This window comes from Odocoileus virginianus, chromosome 29 (genome assembly GCF_023699985.2).
Source record: "Odocoileus virginianus isolate 20LAN1187 ecotype Illinois chromosome 29, Ovbor_1.2, whole genome shotgun sequence".
In the NCBI taxonomy this organism is placed as follows: Eukaryota; Metazoa; Chordata; class Mammalia; order Artiodactyla; family Cervidae; genus Odocoileus; species Odocoileus virginianus.
The window spans coordinates 12,472,593-12,493,600 of record NC_069702.1 but is presented as its reverse complement, the minus strand read 5'-3'; the positions used below and the strand labels follow the sequence as shown (position 1 = coordinate 12,493,600).

At 55.4% G+C, this 21,008-nt stretch overlaps 1 protein-coding gene across 1 annotated transcript; it reads right to left on the bottom strand.

Moving 5' to 3' along the window:
* Positions 1-256: 256 nt before the first annotated feature.
* MSX1 (msh homeobox 1) lies at positions 257-4,374 on the bottom strand. The gene is made up of 2 exons (XM_020895444.2): positions 3,679-4,374; positions 257-1,322 (listed from the first exon to the last, which is right to left on the bottom strand). Exons 1-2 carry the CDS (start codon positions 4,145-4,147, stop codon positions 880-882), a joined length of 912 nt encoding a protein of 303 aa, XP_020751103.1. The 5' UTR covers positions 4,148-4,374; the 3' UTR covers positions 257-879.
* Positions 4,375-21,008: the final 16,634 nt, after the last annotated feature.

The window sequence follows — 21,008 nt, the reverse complement described above, 5'->3', positions numbered from 1 at the left end:
GAATATTGTTGTCACCTTTGAAAAGTTGCTGACACCAAACTACTACCTAACTGAAAAGCAACCATACATGTGAAGAGATGGCAAGGAGTAAAATTAAAAGACTAAACGAATGAGGAGATAATTTCTTGTAGCTTAAAATTAATTTATTTAACAAATATAGCTATAATATAAATGATAATAAAATTTCAAATATACAGTATATTACAACAATCCCTTCCAAAGGGAATCTTGAGAGCCACCCAAATGTACTGTTAAATAGAAACAGAAGTTTTTAATTTTTATTTTACAATTTCTTTCTGGTACTGGTAAGAGAGAGGTCCCTTCAACCTACCTTTGTCACGCATCTGTTTATCACTCCCCCCACCCCACCCCCCAAAACAAATGTTTTACTGTTGAAGTTCTTTTGAAGTTTTCCGGTGGCAAGACCCAGGATCTGCCTCTCCTGCAAAGTTCTTCTCTTTCTCCCCAACTGTTCTCATTTCCAAAATCTTCAAACATGAATTTTCTCTGTGCTTTTTCCTGCCAGGTGTTAGGACAGGAGGCAGCCATGCAGGAGGCACGGCCTCTCCGTCTGGTCCAACCACTAACTCGACTGGGGGCTGATACCTTTGGAAACCTCTCTGGCCTCAGTTCCCCATCTGTAACTCGAAGGGATAGATCTAGATTCTAGAAGAGCGTCATGGGACCCTCCCAGCCACTTTGGGGAAGGGAATGAGACTTCAGAGAGTGAACTCCGGAGCGACAGAGGACAAACCGGAGCAGTGTGGGGGTTAAAGAGAAGGTGCCAGGCTGTGCTGAACAGGGGAGCACCTCGTGGGAAGGCTCCTGCTGTTTGCTGGAGGGATCGGCTGGCACCCTAGGTAGGCAACCCTGGGCCTTCTATGTCAGGTGGTACATACTGTAGCCGACGTGGGCTGTGTAGAGTCCCACGGGCGCCACGGGCAGCGCGGCGCGTTGGAAAGGGCCAGAGGCCCCGTAAAGCGAGGCGCCCGCGGCGGCTGCTACGGCGGCAGGGCCTCCGAGTGGGAAGGAGAGGCCGAAGGCTGCGGGAGGCAACATGGGTTTAGCGGCCATCTTCAGCTTCTCCAGCTCGGCCTCCTGCAGTCTCTTGGCCTTGGCGCGGCGGTTCTGAAACCAGATCTTCACCTGCGTCTCGGTGAGGCTGAGCGAGCTGGAGAACTCGGCGCGCTCGGCGATGGATAGGTACTGCTTCTGGCGGAACTTGCGCTCCAGCGCCAGCAGCTGGGCGGTGGTGAAGGGCGTCCGCGGCTTGCGGTTGGTCTTGTGCTTGCGCAGGGTGCAGGCCGGAGGGCTCAGCCGCCCTGAGGGGCCGAGAGAGAGAAATGCAGCGGGTTAAGAAAGTGGCGCGCGATCGGCCCTGATGTGGAAATAATAATTGATAACAACTCCCGCTATTCATTTGCGTTGAGCACCTCGGCGCCAGGCGCCCGCCTGGAGAGGCACTTGGAAAATGTCTTCTCCAGCTCCCACCGCAGGCCCACAGGGTAGTTTCCTGTCTACCCTTTGCAAATGAGGAAACGAAGCTTCCAGGTAAAGCTCAGACGTGTTCAAAGCCCCATATAACTGGAAAGAAGCAAACAGCCCTTAAATCTAAGTGGCTGCTTACCAAGGCCTTCTCCCACCACCACTCACGGGTGGATATTAACAGGACAGTGAAATGCACAGAAAGAGGCCCTGCTCCCGAGATCATATTTAATTTTAGTAGATGGCTAAACATTTATCATCCATGCCCACTAAGTGGTCAGCGCCCGGGGATAGGCCGTTCTGTGGCTGAAAATCCCTATCTCCCAATCACACACTCTTTCACTTAGAACAGTGCAGTCCATGGGGTCGCAGAGTCGGGCACGACTTCGTGACTGCTCTAAGCTCAGGCCTCGCTGACCAGAGGTGGAGCAACCCTGGATGTCACACCATGTCTAAGTCTCAAATATAAAAAAGTGCCACAGTCTGGGGCTTGCTTTTAACGGGGCTTCTGATGATTGTTTCAATTGTGTTCTAGGCCTGTTCCACGCCCAGCTCCTTGGCCTCTGGTCTCTCTCATAAGTGTGCGTGTTATGGGCAAAATGCAATGGCTTCTCCTCGACCAGTGCCCCAGTCCACGGAGATCAACGGTGCCCAGCTGTCTTATATGCCCTCAAGGATGGGCAGTGACTGAACACCTTGGCACAGAGGGCTGCGGCCAGGGTCTGCTGGGCAAGTCAACGCCTGCCACACCCAGCAGCTGCGGCCCTGAGGAACATGGAACACAATTATTCCCAGGACAACAGAGATCACGTTGACTTTGGGTCAGGACCCAGGCCCGAAAGGAATTTTTAAGTCCTGGAAAGGACGCTTTGCCTACGCAGCAGCTTCACTTGGGGAGAAATGAATTCAAATCTAGAGAATGTTTTCACCAGGCGGGTTTTGCCTAATTATGCAATTTTCTTTTTGGAATGCTTTTTTTAAAAAAAAGATCCTTTGGGCTCTCAGGCCACCAGGATGTGAGTCAAACGAAAACTGGTGTTAACATCCCCCCTTCTTCCCTGGTCGAGACCATTGAGAGTCGGGAAGCAGTTGGCCCCCGACTCGCTTTCCGCCGGGCCACCCGAGGGGCGGGCGCCGAGGGAAACGTCACACCCTTCGGTAGTTAACAGCACAGCGCTAGGCCACCTTCTCCGGCCATTAGGCCCAGGGAGGGGCTGGCCTTTCAAAGACGTTTAATCCCCCGATAAAAATCATTCCTCAGCATCACGCCATTGAATTCGGGTTGCTATTATGCCGCACCAAATAATCGGAGGAAACGAGGAAAACTTGGGAATTTCCCGTGCTCCTGAAATATCTCCGAGTGTGTTCGCTGGGCAGAGAAGCCCAGGGGCCGCGAGGCCTCGGAACGACCCCGAAGGCGCCTTTGGCGGCTGGAGTTCGCTTCCAAGACGCAGTCTGAGACGTTTGGGAGCTCCCGACCGAGTTGGAGGGGGTGCCTCCCACTAACTGACTTGGTGCCCCGCCCCCTCCACTGGAACCAGAGCGCTTCGCCTGCTCCCCTATGATCCATCCACCCTGAGCACCAAGTATCTACCTGAAACACGAAAGGGGCGGGGGAGGGGGAAATTTTGCAAGAGCTTCGGAAACACAGTGGGCAAAGAAATACTCTGATGGGTGGATGTGGAGAAGGGGAGGGGGCGCACTAGGCTTCTACGATGAGAAAGTGAAACTCTGCGCTGTGGAAAGATGTCCCGCACCCTTCGAACCCACCCGTTGGGGTAACGGCGAAGTAACAGGGCTTAGGGTCTGACAGAGGATCCAGCCGAGACTCCTGGGGTCGTTTGGTGGGGGCCCGAGATGAAGGTGCCCAGACACCCGTGTCCTACAAGTGAACTCCTACCCTCAGCGTCGCCTGGACAAGGCGAGGAGCCCGAGAAGGTAAACCGAGAAGAGCTGCGCCTGGGCCAGGCCTCGAACCCTCTTCCTGGGTGGGAGTGGGGAGAGGGGTCGGACCCCCCCCCCCCCCCCCCCGCCCTGTGCTCCCCGACCACCCATCTACAGCACCGGCTCCAGGTACCCAGCCGCAGGTACGCAGACGCCGGAGACAAACAGGCGCCGGAGCGCGGCCTGGCGCCCTCGGGTCCCACACCCCCGCCGGCTCCCTCCCCCGCCGCCTGGGTTCTGTCTACTCACTGGCCGGGGGCGGGGAGAAGCGGGGATTCTGCATCCACGGGGTCCTCTCGGGTTTCTCGGGGCTCTCGGCTTTGACGAGCGCATCTTCTGGCAGTTTGAGGAGTCCTCCCACCGAGAAATGGCCGAGAGGCCGCGGCGAGGACGGCGCATCCGGGGCGCCCAACGACCCGGGCCGGGCACCTAGAGGCTGCGCGGAGCCGCCCGCCGCCTGTGCGCCCTCGGAGGCCGCCAGGACGCTGTCCTTGGCCCCGGGCTTCCTGTGATCGGCCATGAGCGCCTCCACGCTGAAGGGCAGGAGCGAAGGGGACACTTTGGGCTTGGCCCCCTCCTCGTCTGCGCCCATGGCGGCCGCCGTGGCCGCGGTGGTGCTGGGGGTCTGGCCCCCGCCGCCCCCCGCCGGCTTGCCGAAGGCGGAGTCCTCCACTTTGACACCGAGTGGCAAAGAAGTCATGTCAGCAGCCGGGGCCATGCAGAGCCGGGCCCCCCCTCCAGCCGCAGCTCGGGCCAGCCGCCGGGCATGAGCTTCGGGCGAGCTGGGATCGCGGTCGGCCTCTGGGAGCGTCCGGGGCCCTGGCCGGGCGGGCTCTACCGCGCGCGCCTCCCGCCCCTCCCCAGAAGGCCAGCTCTGGCGCTCCGGGCCTGGTTATCCGCTGGCGCCGCCGCGCAGGCGGAGTTCTCGGGCGCACCAGCCGGCTCCGGGTCGGGCCGCGGCTCCCCAGAGAACTTGTTAATAAGGCGAGGCCAGCGCGGCGGCGGCCAATCAGCGCGCGAGGGGGCGGGCCCGGCGCGATCCATTGGGCCCCGCTCGGGCGGACTTGCCCCGAGGCGCGCTGGGCCTCGGGGCGCGTGGGGCTGGGCCGGGGCCCCAAGAGGGCAGAGGCGGGGAGTGGGAGCCGGAGAAACTTTCCTCCGAGCTACAGCCCGTGCCGCCCGTCCCTGTGTGGGTCCCCCTGGGTCTCTTATTTTTCTCTGTTCCTGGGGGACTTCCCATTGTGCTGTTTGCTTCTCTTCTAATCTACCCCCTTCCTCCCCTTCCCTTATCTCCCTTCTTTCCAACTTCTCCCTTTTTTTTCTCTATTTCTTTCCTGTTTCTCTCTCCTACCTTCCGCCTTACCTTTCTGTTGTGTCAGTTACTTGGGTGTGTTTCTCCCTAGTGGATAGTGGAGGATGGTTCCCCTATTTACCACGATAATTGGAATTGAAGTCATTTCTTGTATATTCTTTTTATAGTTAAAAAAAAAAAAACCCTGCAGGCTTATTTATTATAGTAGAAAGACATAACATTAATTTCGTCTGTAAACACCTTCATTTTCTTCTGTTTCAATCTTCAAAACTTTACCTCTGCGTAAAAGTGGGCCTTTGTCTTCGAAGTGCTGGACTGAAGTTTGCCTAAGAAGCCACGTTCGCGTGGTGCTACGGATGTTAAGAATAAAAATGCATTATGTTATCTGGAATGCATAATCGAGTTTCTCGCTGTGAACTTTAGGGGCGGGGGTGGGGTGGGATTACAACACCTATACTGGCTACCGGCTAAGGGAAGGAGCTGGTCATTTTTGGCTACCGGCTAAGGGAAGGAGCTGGTCATTTTGATGAAGAATTCACTGAATATAAAACCAACAGAAACGACCCCAAAACACTGACCTGGCCTTAACGTGACCTCGATCGCGTGTCCGCAGAAACAATGATACGTCCCCATCTCTGGATCTGATCTTGGGGGGTTAGGAAGGTGTAGAGGCACATTGGGAGAGAGGGCGAAGAAATGAGGACACTTCTAGGGACGGATTCTCCACGCTGGGTATGAGAACTTTTATCCTGCCAATTTCGGAGGAAACGTGATTTTTATTTTTGCTGTTTAAAAAAAGAGGGGAACATGAGTTGGGGGGCGGGGGCGGTGTGCGGAGACGTAAGATCCACACAAACTCGGATCGTGGCTCCGCGGTTTTCTGCGCCTCTTTATGGCCTCTTATCCCGGGGCCCAGGCCGGCGGCTCCCCGGGAACTGGCGGCGGTGATTGGCGGTTCACCGGCACCGGCCACTGATGGCTGCGGGGTTCTAATCTCCAGGAAACACAAGGGGCTGTTGCGGCCATTTAGGGGTAATTATCCGACCGCGGAGGGACAGCGAATTCCCTCGCCTTTTAACTGGGCGCAATAAAAACTGTAGATTAGGGGCGTCCAGATTAAGGAAAATGAATTACTAGAGCGGGAACTTTATTACCTGGATGGCGTCCGGGGTCTGGCGGGAGGGGTCGGGATGCGAACGCCGGGGAGATTGACAGCCTCACAGAAGTCCGCAGGCTCCGCGACGTTAAGGCCTGGGGCGGGTTAGGGAATATCCTCGCGTCTGTGAAATTTACGCCGCTTCTGCAGACCTCCTGCACTCCCAAGCCCTGGGCAGGGTTTAGGGCCTCCAGCTCGCGTCTGGCCCAGCTGGAGGAGCGGCGCACGGACGCGGCCCCTCTAAAGACACGGGACCCCTGGGGGAGACAGGAGAATAGAGTCCTTCCTCCAGGCCAGGAAACCTAGGCCCCGAGGTTTGCTTGAGGGTTCAAGGATAAAAGGCCATATACTCCCACTTTAGAACTATAGGAACTGACACTCAGCGAGGCTCCCAGTCGGGATGGCCAACTTCTATCACCCGCATTTCCAATTAAATTCTCCCTGGGACAGGCACGCGGGAATTTCATTCTGCACTAGGGGGTTGAAGAAGGAAAGACAAGCGAGGCCCCTAGGCTGTTTAGGTCAACCTTTTCAAATCGATCAGTGCGACTTTCTGTTGGGACTTGATTTTGTTCCGCCCTCGGCTCGCATCTCAAAAAGTTTGGCTTCCAGATCACTCTGTGAATCTGCTATATTTCAGAACTTTCTCACTAGAAAATGCACATCAGCAAAAACAACTTCAAAGGAGTATCCCCTTGGAGTCCGCCAGATAAGACCACCTCCTCCCCTGCTTTAGGGCTTTAGGGCGGAGCTGGGGCTCGAACCCCAAGAGTGCAGGCGCGAGGCGCAGAGGAGGCTCAAAACTGTGTCCGGCGGGGGCAGCCAGGCCAGGCCAGGCCGCGGGCCGGGCGGCCGGGCGGCGGGAGAAGGGCCGCATCGCTAATTGCGGGGATAAACAATCTGTCACGATCCCTCAGCTCGCCTAATAGGCAGACGAGGATGTTGTTTTTAGGCGCCAGCGGCGGCCGGATCAAAGGCAGCAGCCGGCGCAGGGGCCCTTGAAGTCGCGCGCCCCCGCCTCCAGGGAGCAAACCGCCAGCGCCCGCAGCCCACGGCCCTGCCGCCGGTCCCTAGGTTTCGCGAGCCCGGCCCGAACCCCATAGCCTCTTTTTTTTAAGGTTCGGCCTGGGTTCGTGTCTCCTCTGGCTCGGAAACGGCGGGAAGAATGCGGAGGAAAAGGGGTGCAGAGCGGTGGATTCCATGTGGAATCCGTGCTCGGAATCGCGCCGGGATTTCCACCGATCCGCGCCTGGGCTGCGGGGTAGGGGAAACGATGCCCACGGTCTCAGAGAAGGGACTTTGAGAAAAGGAACAAAATATCTCTCTCCCGGGGCGTGTGGTTCCCGCGGAAGGAAGGGCACATGTTGAGGGCAGTGAGAGAGCGCCTTCTCTGCGTTGATTTTTTTTGTCTGGGCCTTTTCGGATTTCCCGGTTGGCGGGTTCCAAGAGCTGACAGGGCCGGGGGGCTGCGCCTGTTATCTCGCCGCCAGCACTAGCCCCCAGGCGCTTCTACTGCCGGCATTTCTCGGCGTGGCCGCGGCAGCCCAGAAAGCCGGGCTGTAATTCATGCCTGGCAAGGGCAGGGCTGGCTAGCCGCAGATAAAGCTCGGGGACTGGCGTTCGGCTTCCATGCTCTTGCACTCCGCTCCCCTCCCCTCCCGCATCGCTCCTTCTCCCCTTGTTCCGGGGCATCTTAAAGCACTCCCCGCGCCGCCGCTGGGAGCACCTCCGCGTTTCGGATCCTAAAGACGGCTTGTCCTGCAGCCACTCTCTGGGCAACTGGTTGTGGTGGTGTTCTTCCCCCTTCTCCCCCCCAATCCGCCCCCCCCCCCACGCCTATTTTATAGGACTGTGTGGCGGCCGAGGAAAAGTGGTGTTTTTAGGTTCCCCCCCTCCTCGTGGGCAAAGATTCCTTTGGCGAGGCATCCCGTCTTAGAGACCGCCGTCTTTATCTGGGTGTTGGCGCGGCGGGTTCGAAGAGCCCGCAGCAAGATCCCTCACTTCTGGCATTCGTTGTCACCTCCGTCGGGTTTTTGTTTACGCCCCCTCCCCCGTTTCCCAATGCATTTTGTGGCCTCGACCCAGGAGTCCCGCGTGCATTTTTTAAAAATGTGCAGCTCAGTGGGATCCCCCGGCAATTAGCGAGCCCCAAACAGTCCTCTTTAATAGAATGAATGTGCTATGAAAACCGATTACCCGGAACGATTTATTTTGGTGGGAATTCACCAATCTTCAGGGGGGCGATGGAGGGGGAGAGAGGGGAGGTATTTTGTCATGGGAATGGAGGGGGGTTGACAAGTAGACAGCACGACCAGGGGATCCCCCAACCTGCGGAGGGGGGCCTCCCGACCCCAGTTCTCCCGCCTATTGGCCTCTGTCGCCTAGAAGTGAGCGCCTGGGAGTCAGAGGTTTGGGAAACTGGGAGTCACTGATGGAATCCTTTGGGAAGAGTTCACAGCTTTCCAGAGAAAGACACTGGAGAGCTCAGAACTCCAGGGAGTCTTCAGTTGTTGCCTGAATATCCACAGCGGAGCAAAAAAGCCTTCTGCTTGCCTGGGACCTGGGCAGAACTTAGGCCATTGAAGAGTTTTTGGTGCCCTTTTTAATACAAAGTAAAAAAAAAAAAAAAAAACTGGTTGTAAAAAATATTTTCTTCTTGCCATTCCTCCGCTTAAGTTGGCCCCACTTGTGCAGTGGAACTGCCCAAGTGCAGTGCATTTTACTCGGCGCCAGAGAGAAATCGACAAGTCCGACTCCCTGCTTCTTCCCCTTCCCGCCCTTCCATCCCCTCCCCCCTTGCTTCTTTCCTCCGGATCGGGCCTGGGCTTCCTTGTGTCTTTAAATTCGGAAGAGGGTGAGGGGTGTAGATCTGCGGGGGAGACAGTGGGCCCCCCTTTCAAATGGCCCAAATTAATGTGATCGCGACATGAGGGTGCACTTGGGGAAGATGAAAGCGGAGGCCGGCCGGCTCCTCCTAGAGCTCTATAATTATAGATAATATATCCCATTTCAAAGCAATTAGACCAATCAGGCGTAACGAACCACTTTGCTGCCGACGAATAACAAAGGCGCACGGTTATTTAAGCCCAGAGATGTCAGGCAGACCCCGAGGCTCCAGGGGCCGACCAAACATCTTCCATCCTGGCTCTGCCCACCCTGGGCCAAAGAAGGTTCTCCCTTCCCCACCCCCCACCCTCCACCTCCAAGCTCTGCCCACAGAGGGCCCCCTCTCAGTTCCGGTAGGGGCCTGGAGGGGCAGGGGGTTGGAAGGAGTGGGAGGAAGAGAATTGACTTTTTTTGAGCTGGGTGTCAGGACTCTTGTCAGAGGTTTCACAAACTTTATCCGCTTTAATCCTCTTACTTTGGGAGATAGGTATTATTATAGGCTTTCCCACTCTTTCCAGATGAGCGAACAGAATCAGAGAGGCTAAATATCTTGCCCAGGGTCACACAGCTAGTTAGCAGTGGCGCCAGGATCTGGACACGGGTGGGTCTGAGCCCCCAATCCACTCTTTTCACTCTGTGGCAGTCTCTCTCAGGGAGCTTTCAAAAGAGGAGATGCTCTAAAACCCAGAGGGTGCTGTCGGGATTTGATGGCACCGCCTCCCTCAATCAGGGAAATGGGTTTTGGTCCATCACTTATACACTTCTCTCCTGTGGCTCCCCTCCCCGCTGCCCACCACCTTCTCGAATTTTGAAAATTCCCAGGTTTCCCATGAATTTATTAAATGGAGAGAATCTAAGGTCTCTCCTAGAAAAGACATCTGGGCTGCGAGCTGATTCACCAACCAAAGGCCGAGGACCTTTTTTTTTTTTTCCTGAGCCTCGATTTGCTGGCTTTAAAATGGGTCCTCTGTTCCTCAGCTCAGATAACGCTGTTGGCCCTCCGGAAGAGGCCACACCGCGAGACTCCGCCTCACTGTGGCAGGTTCCCAGCGCTTTGAGCACATCTGAGGCATCCGGGGTGGGGTGGGGGGTCTGGAGCTTTCCTCTGGGCTTGCCAATTCCTCTCCTGCAGGAGGACGTGGGATGGCATGGGCGGCTTTGCCCCTCGAATGGAAGGTAGCCCCAGGTACCTTCCAGGTGGGGAACCTCACATTTCACCCCCAGCTCGACCACCCGGGAAAAGAAGCTGAGCGGGGAAACCAGATCAGGGCGGAGATGGGCAGGAACAGTCATCAACAGACACAGCAAAAAAGACACTCAGCCACGGGGATGGCGGAGGATCACAGCCTTGGATACAGCGATGCCAAGAAGCCGAAGAGCCTCTGCCATCCGGGGACTCTTGAAGGACCTAAATATGATGTGGAATGGAAGGCGAATTCGGGATGCCTAGGAAGCCCGGTGCTGAGACGGGGAAAAGAGAGCAATCGAAGGGGGCGGGGGGCGGGGGGCGGGCATTCAGCGAGTGTCCTCCGAAGTGCGGCAGGCACCCCACCGTGGCTGGGTCGAGCGCGCGCGGGTCAGGAGGGGTCCCCGGGACTGGAGAGGAGCAGCGGGGATGAGGGTTGGGTTGGGCTAGGTGGCCTGGGAGGCCCCTGGGCCCCCTTCTCACCGCGAATCCCACTTCTGCTCCTCTTTGTCTTGGGTCCCTGACTTTTCCTTCTCTGCGTCCTCCTTCTCGCCCTCCCTGTTTCTCATCTGTCTCGGAGGCGGGTCTTTGCCTCAGCGTGTTTCTCTCGGTCTCTTCGGAGAGATCTCTTCACCTCTCTGCCGTCTCTGGGTCCTTCTGTTTCTGTCACCAAGTCTCTTCCCGCCCCCTCCCCTGTCTGTCCCTTCTCCGAGGTTTTTCTCTTATTGTCTCGCCTCCCCTGCCCGCCCGTTTTCCATTTCTGGAGCTGCAGTTGGCACCTTCGGGAACTGTAGGAAGCTCTCCTCCGGGCCCTAGTACGGCCCTCCCAACCCCTGCCCCATGCTGGTCGTTTCTCTTCGGAGCCTCGGTTTCCCCGTCTGGACCTTACAAGTCCCTTCCTTATAGGGTACTCGGAAGGATGGAAAAGGGAAGTGGCAGAGCCCAGAAGGTGCCCACCCTGGGCACCCACTAGGGTCAGCAGACCTCCAAGGTATCGCTCAGACTCCTTCACCCCCAGCGTCCCGGAACTGACGGTGGAAACGCGGAGCCAAAGCAGAGCACGCTGGGGAGGGGGTGGGAGGGGCCGGGGAACCCACCAGAACCTTCGAGAACTGGAGAGGAGCGGTTCTGTAGAGAGAAGTCCTGCTCCAAGTCCTTGACCCAGCCTGGGGCGCTTAGGCCCGACCCCAGCCAGTTCCCTCCCGGCTACTCAGGACGACCTAAGGGCTCGGAGGGGCCCAGCCAGGCCGCCCCAGGTCTCTGCGCTCCGGCTTTACTACCTTCCGCCTTCTGGAAAAGGCAATGACCTGCCTCTGCCCTCCACTGTTCTCTTTCCGCCTTTGCGATCTTTGGACCTCGCTTTCCTTGCCGGTGGGCACGAAGGAGGGCTGTTCGGTCATTTAAAACGAGCTGGGCGCTGCCCTCCTGGGGAGGGTGGAGGGCGGAGGCTCTGGGAGACACAGGCGGGAAAGCCTCCAGCCTGCAGGAGTCACTTAATCGGTGCGCTAGGGAACACACACTCTATAGACGGGGAAACTGAGACCCAGAGGAGTCATTTCCCCTTGGTCTCTGAGCTAGAAATGGACAGAACTGGCACTAAAATGTAGGCTGTCCAACTCCTTTCTTGTTGTTCAGTCACTAAGTCGTGTCCGACTCTTTTTTGACCCCACGGACTGTAGCCCCCCCCCCCCCCCCCCCATTCCTCTGTCCATGGGATTTCCCAGGCAAATACTGGAGTGGGTTGCCATTTCCTCCTCCAGGGTTCTTCCCCACCCAGGGATGGAACCGGTGTGGCCTGCATTCACAGGCGGGTTCTTCTATCCCTGAGCCATCCGGGAAGCCCAGCCCCTTACCCAGTGCTCATCCGTCCCCGCCCTCAGGAAGGTCAGGAAACTCCGGACGTTCCAGCTGTCCCCAGTGGCTTGCATCTCTGCGACCTTGCAGAAGACCTTGTCTATCTTCGAGGACTCATTTGCAAATGGGGCTTCCCAGGTGGCGGTAGTGGTAAAGAACCCGCCTGCCAGTGCAGGTAGATGTAAGAGACCCCTAGATGGGAAGATCCCCTGTAGGAGGGCATGGCGACCCGCTCCAGTACATTTGCCTGGAGAATCGCATGGACAGAGGAGCCTAGCAGGCTGCGGTCCATAGGGTCGCACAGAGTCGGACACAATTGAAGCGACTTAGCACGCACGCACTGGCGCACTCTGGCCCTGGTAGGTTCAGGGAGCGTCTGTCCCGCCTCTCCGGTGAGGGCCGGAGCAGGGGCACCCTAGGCCAGGCAGGGTTAGGTTCTTGGAGCCAGGTAGGCTGGAGGGACCCGCTTTGACTGAGCACCGCCTCTGTGCTAGGCGCTTTCAGTGCATCATCACAACTCCCGAGGTGGCCGTCCTCCTTCCCAGAGGAGAAAAAACGAGAACTGAAGTAGCACATTCCGGGCCGCGCAGCTGAGCCTGGGGACACGGGAACTGGGAACGGTGTCACGGCGCACGTTCGCAGCACCACGCATGTACGGACGAGGGGAAGTCTGCTGTGCCTCGCTCAGCCTCTGCACGGGTAGACGGGCCCTGGAGGTTGTAAATGCCCGAGGCTTTGATTCCGTTCTGCTTTTTCCCCACTGCCAGCTGGTTTCGGGCTCGAATCTCAGACCCGCAGGTTCCTGAAGCTCTTGAAGGGGCCGGGTCAAGACTTTTTCTTGGGCCACGCCCCCGCCACGCCCCTCGCCACGCCACGCCCCTCTGGACTCTGGGCTTGCCTTGGGGCTTTGGCTCCTGTTACAGGATGAATGACGACCCCCTGCCGCGACCTCAATTGCTGCATCCGTGTTATGGACGCCTGAGCTCCTCTTTGCCGCCCTCCCTGAGACTGCGTGAGGAGGATCTGAATCAAAGGAAACTGGAAAACTGAGGAGACAAATGCCAAGATGGGGAATCATAAATCCTATTAATATTAATAATAGTTAATACAGCAATGACTATTGCAAATCACTCTTCTGAGCTCTGAGGGTGACTTAATTCCTTGAATCTTGGCAGCAACTCTATTTTTAACCCGGGTTTACATAGGGGAAGGTCTTTCCTCAGCTCAGCTGGTAAAGAATCTGCCTGCAATGCAGGAGACCCCCGGTTCGATTCGTGGGTTGGGAAGATCCCCTGGAGAAGGGATAGACTACCCACTCCAGTCTTCTTGGGCTTCCCTTGTGGCTCAGGTGGTAAAGAATCTGCCTAAAATGTGGAAGACCTGGGTTCTATCCCTGGGTTGGGAAGATCCCCTGGAGAAGGGAAAGGCTACCCACTCCAATATTCTGGCCTGGAGAATTTCATGGACTGTATAGTTCATGGGGTTGCAAAGAGTAGGACACGACTGAGCTACTTGCACTTCACATAGGGGAAAGATGGAGTAAAGTAGTTTACATAAGCAAAAACGGGCTTGCTAGGTGGCTGGGTGGTGTGGAACCCCGCTGCCGGTGCAGGAGACACTGGCTCAGTCCCTGGGTGGGAAAGATTTCCTGGAGAAGGAAATGGTAACCCACTCCAATAGTCTTGCCTGGAGAATTCCCTGGACAGAGGAGCCTGGCTATAGTCCATGGAGTCGCCAAAGAGCAGAACACAACTGATTGACTAAACAACAGCAATGAGCAAGAGCTCACAAAAACAAGGTGTTCTAAGATTTCCCATGGCACCCAGGGGATTCTCAGGGCCCCCCACTGCATGGATGAACCTCACTCCGGAGACCCCTGCTCTGGACTTCCCGGTGGGGAAAGGGCAGAGCAGGCTGCAAATCCTGGCCCACTCACAGCACCTGCTGCTTCCAGCTGCCCAGCTCTGATGCCTGAGAGTACCCTCTGGGGTGGCTCCCCAGAACAAGCTTGTGTGGGCCCATGGGACTAGGACAGGGCCAGGCATAGAGGGGACACTTCAGAGGGGAGGTGAATGGATGACCAGAAGATAGTGTCAAATCTTCAGCATGAACCGGGCCCTTAACCCAGAGTATCAGGCCAGACCCATTAGGGCCGGGGACCTGAGCCCTGGGCTCAAGGGTGAAAACAGTCCATTTCAGCGCTGATCAAATAGTTCTTGAATGGCCTTATAAAAAAACACTCCCTGGTCAAGGAACTAGATCCCACATGTCGCAACTAAGGTCTGGTGCAGCTAAATAAATACAAATTGTGTGTGTGTGTGTGTGTGTGTGTGTGTGTGTGTATAAAGAACACTCAGTTGCTGGCCCTGCCAAGTTTAAACCTCTTTAAACCTGGAGTTCTCAAAATCACTGCAGATGGTGATGGCAGCCATGAAATTAAAAGACACTTGCTCCTTGGAAAGAAAGTTATTACAGACCTAGACAGTGTCTTAAAAAGGAGACATCACTTTGCTGACAAATGTCCCTATAGTCAAAGGTACAGTTTTTCTACTAGTCATGTATAGATGTGAGAGTTGGACTATAAAGAAGATTGAGCACGGAAGAACTGATACTTTCAAATGGTGGTGCTGGAGAAGACTCTTGAGAGTCCTCTGGACAGCAAGGAGATCAAACCAGTCAATTGTAAAGGAAATCAGTCCTAAATATTCATTGGAAGGACTGATGCTGAGGCTGAAGCTGCAATATTTTGGCCATTTAATGCAAAGAGCCAACTCATTGGAAAAGACCCTGATGCTGGGAAAGACTGAAGGCAGGAGAAGGGGATGACAGAGGATGAGAGGTTGGATGGCATTACTGACTCAATGGACATGAGACTGAGCAAACTCCGGGAGATGGTGAAGGACAGGGAGGCCTGGCATGCTGCCGTCCATGGAGTCACAAAGAGTCGGACACGACTGAGTGACTGAACAACAATAAGCTACCCTTCCTCTGAAGAAGCCAAGGCCCAGAGAGATCTGAGAGCAGGCGCCCTCCATGGAGTCCAAGTCCAGTGGCGTGCCCCTAGCCAGCTGGCCGCCTCCACCCTGCAGGACCTTCCTTGACTGCCTGTTTCTCCCTGGGTGTCTGACACCGACTGTGTGGACTGCTGGATGCTGGGAGGATGTGACAATGCATCTTTCATCCGGAGGCTCCACCCTTCCGGAAAAGCTGAATTTCCCTCCCCCGGCCTCCCTAGTAGAAGAGAAATTTCTGGACAGCCTCCTCCCCAACTTTCCTGCAGAAATGAACAAACTCTCAAAGGGCCCCCCCCCAGCTGGGGCGCTGGTGCCCCCAACCCTCTTGGACTTCCCAGTCCACCCCGACCTGAAAGGGACCCTTTCCATCCTCACAGAGACCTCCTATCTGATCCAATGGTGGGTCCTGGGTCGCAGCCCAATTAAGTGAAAATAGATCTGGGCTTATCGGGTTCAGGCGTGGTACCCTCGGTGGTCCCCCGGCGGCCCCAGAGGGTGCCTGTCTGTTTGATTTTCCTGCTCAGACACACTTGTTTAAACAGACCACTTGGAGCCTCCCAGTAACCAGAGTCAGCCCAAAGCCTGATTGCCAGGTAAGGGGAGGCCTGGCTCACATGGTGAAGGGGAAAAGGCGAGTGGGGGAGCGCAGGTGGAAGCACCTTTGGAACCGTGAGCAGTCTCTAGTAGCTTGCTCCTTGGGTTCAATTCCCAGCTCCATCCCTTCCAGCTTTGTGCCTCCCCACCCCCCACTCCCTTTCTCATTCTAGGGGAGGATGAAATGAATAGGACTGCCTCTTAAGTGCTGAGATGGAGTGAGTAATCTGGCGGTTTATTTCTGCCATCACAGTGACCCCAGAAGGTGGACTCCTCCAAACCTGGGAGGTTGGCACTGCTGTGCCTCTTTACTAGGTGAGAAAGCCAGGGTCCCAAGAGGTACAGTGGCCTGGGTTGGCCGATATCTAGAGAGAGCATCCCTCCAAGCCCATGTTCTTTGCACCCCACAGTGCCCTGAGGACAGTTTCTAGCTCAGAGTCAGGGTCCTGGACAGCATTTGCACATGCTGAGCGGAGGAGGAGGAGAATAAGCCAGTCCAGCTGGGAAGAAGAGGAAGGACAGAGGCAGGTGGGGGAGGAAACGGTAGGTTGTTTAGCATTTGGAGACTGAAAAGGTGACCCTGAGGCTCTGCGGCAACCCTGCCTACCCTCTGGCGTTCCCAGACACTCTGAGCTTCTGGTCTGGGGAGGGCATGGGCCAGTGTGGCCTTCCATGGACTCTGTTTTCCCAGCAATAATAGTCATTAAAGCTGCCTTCTCAAGCCCTCATTATCCTGTGTTTATAAACCCTTCCAGAAAAACAAAAGCCAGCCCCCCACGCCTCTCCCCAGATCACAGGCAGGCATGTGGGTTCTCCCTTCTGAGTGCAGAGAGGAGAAGCCTTCCCTGAGAGACTAGTGTGATGGGGCAGTGACTTTTGTAGCCTCTTGTTGCCTGTGAGGGTGTGCTGGAGGCTTTCCGTTTTGAAAGGCAAATTCGGAAGAATTTTCTGGACTAACGTTAAGATTTGCCGTTATGCTACAAACAAGGGCAGTGAGAAGGGAAGGCAGAGAAGTAAGTGATGTTGGCTCTGTGTAAAGTGCTTTAATTATCTTATCACACCCAACAACCTTTACACCCAGGCACTATTAACCCATTCATTCAACAGATGGGAAACCGGGGGAAAACAAGAGGCTGTGGTCTGAGGCCAGGAGCTTAGTGGACTGTTTGCTTCTGACCTCAGGCATCTGTAGGATATTCATGAAGTAATTACCACAGTGAAACTTGCCAAACACCCATGGTGTGCAGACTTCTCATACATGATCTCGTTTAATCCTCCTGGCTGCGTGGGTTTCACGCTGTGGTCTCTGTTTCCTGGGTGGCCAAAAGGGTGAGGGGTGACGTGATGGGGTAGCTTGCCCAAGGTCACTCAGCTACTGGAGGGTGAGTGAGGACTTGAACTTTGCAAAAAAGGAGGAAGTTGTCACTTTGGGGGGGGGGGGAGGGGACAGCAAGGGGAAGACTACAGAGGCTTGTGAAGTAAAAGGAAAGGAAACCGATCTTTTGCCTGGCCTCCTTGCCCCCCGCCCCCCCGCCCCTCATTAAGAGCCCCTGCGATTGGGCCCTCCCCACATGTGCTCTGACATCAAAGGTGAGGGAGGCAGGTTCCCTCTGCTCAGCTGGTGCATTTTAGGCAGAATAATCCCAAGCCAGAGGCTGGGTTTCTGCAAGGGCGGGTCTCCAGATCAAAGGGAGAGAGGGAGAAAGATGAGCCTGAGGAGGAGGAGATGAAGGTCCCTCAAAGTGGCTCCTCCCTCCTGCTCCGCCTGGCTTTGCTGTGCATGTGCAAACCCCTGGGGTGGGATGGGTGTCTTCAAAGAGGAGGCTTGAAGCTCAGCCTCCTTCTCCTGGCTACTGGGGTGCTCCTAAGTAGCAACTCAGGGTTTCCCAAAGAGAACTTAAAAGGTAAAAATCAATGCTATGGAATCCCACCAGGGCACCAGAAATCCCATCTACTGTGCTGGCGCTTCACAGACTGAATGCCCCATGCTCTTCAAGTCCGACCTGCAAGGTGGCCTCGTGGTCCCACTGGTTCTGGGAGAATGGGTTGAGTGACTTGCTGAAGGTCGCTCAGCAAAGCGGCATCCTCACCATACAGTAGACTTCAACTTGAAGTTGGCCTGTTTGTTTCCTAGGGCAGTGTAACAAAGTATCGATACCACAGAAGGTATGGCTTAAGACAGAAATTTGTTTTCTCACGGTTCTAGAAGCTAGAAGCCGGAGATCAAGGTGATGGTTGGCAGGGCTACACTTTCTCTAAGACTGTGGGTCGAATCCTTCTTTGTCTCTTCCTGGCCTCGTGGCCACTGGCAGTCCTTGACTTCCAGCTGCACGCTCTGTCTCCTGTCTGTGTCCACATCGTCTTCCCTCTCTGTGTCCGAGTTCCTCTGTTCTTACAAGGACAGCAGTCCTATGGATGAAGTGCGACTTCATCTTGATCACTTCCGTAAAGATGCTATTTTCAGGTAAGGTCCCCTTCACAGGGCTGGGCTGTTAGGGTTTCAGTGTCCTTGGTGGGGGGGGCATGTACGGTTCACCGCAGGATGTGTGCGTGTCCCCTCTGTGCCCAGGGAGCTCTGTGGTGCTGCTGGACATCTGGGCTCTGAGAGCAGGAACCCCAGAGCAGAATGGTGGCCACAGCACAGCCTTGAAGGGGACACAGTGCAGTTTTGTGCAATAGCCGGCGGGCGCCCTTAGACCCATTTTACAGATGAGGACGTTGACGTTTGGAAAGATTCAGTAGAAAAGCATGGATCTGAAATAGTATCGATCTGACTCGAGAACTAACCACTGTCCCCAGGGAGTGGGGTGGGCAGGCTAGGGTTAAGGCTGAGGCGGGGGGTGGGCTCAGTCCAAGCCATGCTGACTCACTGGGCCTTAATACCACTGCTCTGGCTGCTCCCCGTGGGCACTGTCAGTTGCCTGGGAGCTGATTAAGATGTCACAGAGGATTATGATGTCAGGTGCAAGAATCACGCTCCAGGAGGGGTGACTGCTGGGCCGGGAGGGAGGTTACCCTTAGCAACGGGGACGGGACATCCATGCAGAGGAGCGGCACAGCCTGGTGGGAAGGGCAAGGGGGTTGGGGTCACGCTGTCCTGGGTGTGAATTCCAGCCCCTCTCCAGCCTGGTGACCTTGGGGAAGACACCACACCTTCCTGGGCTACCTGTTTCTCAGACGCAAGATGAGGGAGAGTAATTCCATCCCCTGTGTAGATCAAACAGCTGAAGAAACCCCCCACCTCTGTAAGCCTCTGCCAAATGGCGGTCCCCAGGGAAGCCAGGCAGCAGCTCCAGAGTCGGGGCTCAGGCATGGGCAGGCTTGCCAGAGGTGGCAAAGAAATGGTGCCAAACCACTCGCTGCCAAGAGCTGAGGCTGCTTAGAAGCAGCATCACCTGGCGATGGGGAGCCCTGTTAGCAACCTTCTTTGTGTCAACCAGCGGGCGGTGAGTGGCTCTTCCCCGAAGCCTCCTAAATGTTCTGCTCAAATAATGCTGACCGCAGCACGTAGTCACTGCCTGTTCACTTGTTGCTTTCACTGTTTGGCCATGAACCCTGTTTCTTTAGAACCCAGCATAGTGCCAAACAAATGTTTGAATAAATGAAGGGCAAAAGGAAGGTGTTTTCTCAATTTCTCTTTGTATTCCTTGGAAAAAAATTTCTCCTGTCTTTGAGAAAGAAATATTCCTCCTCCTCGGCAAAGCCACTCTCCCCAGTGTCCTTAATTCTGGTCCTCTTGTTTCCTCAAGTCTTGACTTTTATTCATCCACTCACTCATTTAGTCACCCAGCTGATCAGCCATCCACCCATTCATCCCTCCTTCATCTATTTATCCACCCACCCATCCTGTCATCCATTTGTCTATCCATCCATCCCTCCATCATCCACCCATCCATCCATCCTTCCATCATTCATCCATCCATCCATCTACTCATCCTGTCATTTATTTATCCATCTAATTTATCATTTACCCATCCATCCTTCCATCATTCATCCACCCATCCATCTATCCATCCTGTCATCCATTTATCTATCCATCCTTCTCTCCATCATCCACCCATCCATCCATCCTTCCATCATTCATCCATCCATCTACTCATCCTGTCATTTATTTATCCATCTAACCTCCTATCATTTACCCATCCATCCTCCCATCATTCATCAATCCATCTACCCATCCTGTCATCCATTTATCTATCCATCCATCCCTCCATCATTCATCCATCTTTCCATCATTCATCCACCCATCCATCTATCCATCCTCTCATCCATTTATCCATCCATCCATCCCTCCATCATCCACCCATCCATCCATCCTTCCATCATTCATCCATCCATGTATCCACCCAGCCATCCACCCATCAGGGCAACAGACATCCACCCATCAGGGCAATAGGCAGCAGACTCTGAACCACATCCTTTTCTAGGTCTGCAGGGCCCACAAAGTCAAGTCAGATGAGGACCGTGGCCCTACGGAGTTCTCAGTCTTGTAGGGCTGAAAAAACACGAACGGAAATGCCCTTGAGGCTTAAGAGAAAGGGAGGATACTTCAAAGAGGGGAAGGCCAGGTACTGAGGGGCCCACAGAGATGGTCTACTTGGGAATCAGGGAAGGCTCCTGGGAGGAGCAATAGCAGAAGCAGAGCTTCTTGGGGGAGTAGAATTTGGGCAGCAGGGGTGAGCAAAGAGGCAATTGGGAAGCAAACTCACTCTTCCACAGCCCCTCTCGCATGCTGGTGTCTCCTCCCCTTTGCAGAGCCTTCACACAGGTCCAGAGAGGTTGAATAACTCCCTCCAGGTCACTCAGCTTTGTTGGTAGAGGCGACTGGAGAAGTGCAGATTTCAGCTCCTCAGAGAGGCCTTCCTGGACTGCTTCTGCAGGTCTCCCTCTGCCTGTCTCCCTCACGCCCTGTCCGGTCCATGTCTGGTGTCTGTCTACCCCACTGGGAGGCTGGCTCCATGAGGGCAGTGGCCTCGCTTGGCTCCCTGTCTCAGTGGCGGCTCAGAGACTTCTTTCCTGGGGTGTCGTGTGGTGGGCACAAGTCCTGGACCAGGTTCCCTGGTCCCTGACTCTCTGAGGTCCTTTTGTCCCCGGATGCCTCCCTCCTCAGCTGCCTTCTGCCTCCACCAGCCTGGCCTTCTAGGTGCGCAGGACCCATCAGCTCAACACCACTCAGGCCTCCTGGTCAGGGCGAGCATCCCCCCTGCGCATTTCTGATCATCTTAGGAGACGCACGCACGAAGCAAGCAGATAATTGAAAAGATTATCCCGGGATGGGACTGGTGGATGGTTGATTTATCGCGTGTCATCCCTACTTCAGGGTTTTTATTAGAAATTGAAGAATGGCTTCCCAACTTGAGCCTCGAGGCTGCGTTTAACCTCCAGCCATCATGCAGACCCGCACTGGTTTCGGGGCTGTCTGCAAAGTCATCGCATTTCAGAGCTCTGGGTGACCCCAGTAGCAGCAGCAGCTGCCCTGCACTGAGACCCAGCCTCCCTGCTTCTCCTTTTCTCTCCTCCCTCCTTCCTTCTTCTCTCCTCCCTCCTCCCTTTCTTCTCTCCTCCCTCCTCCCTTCT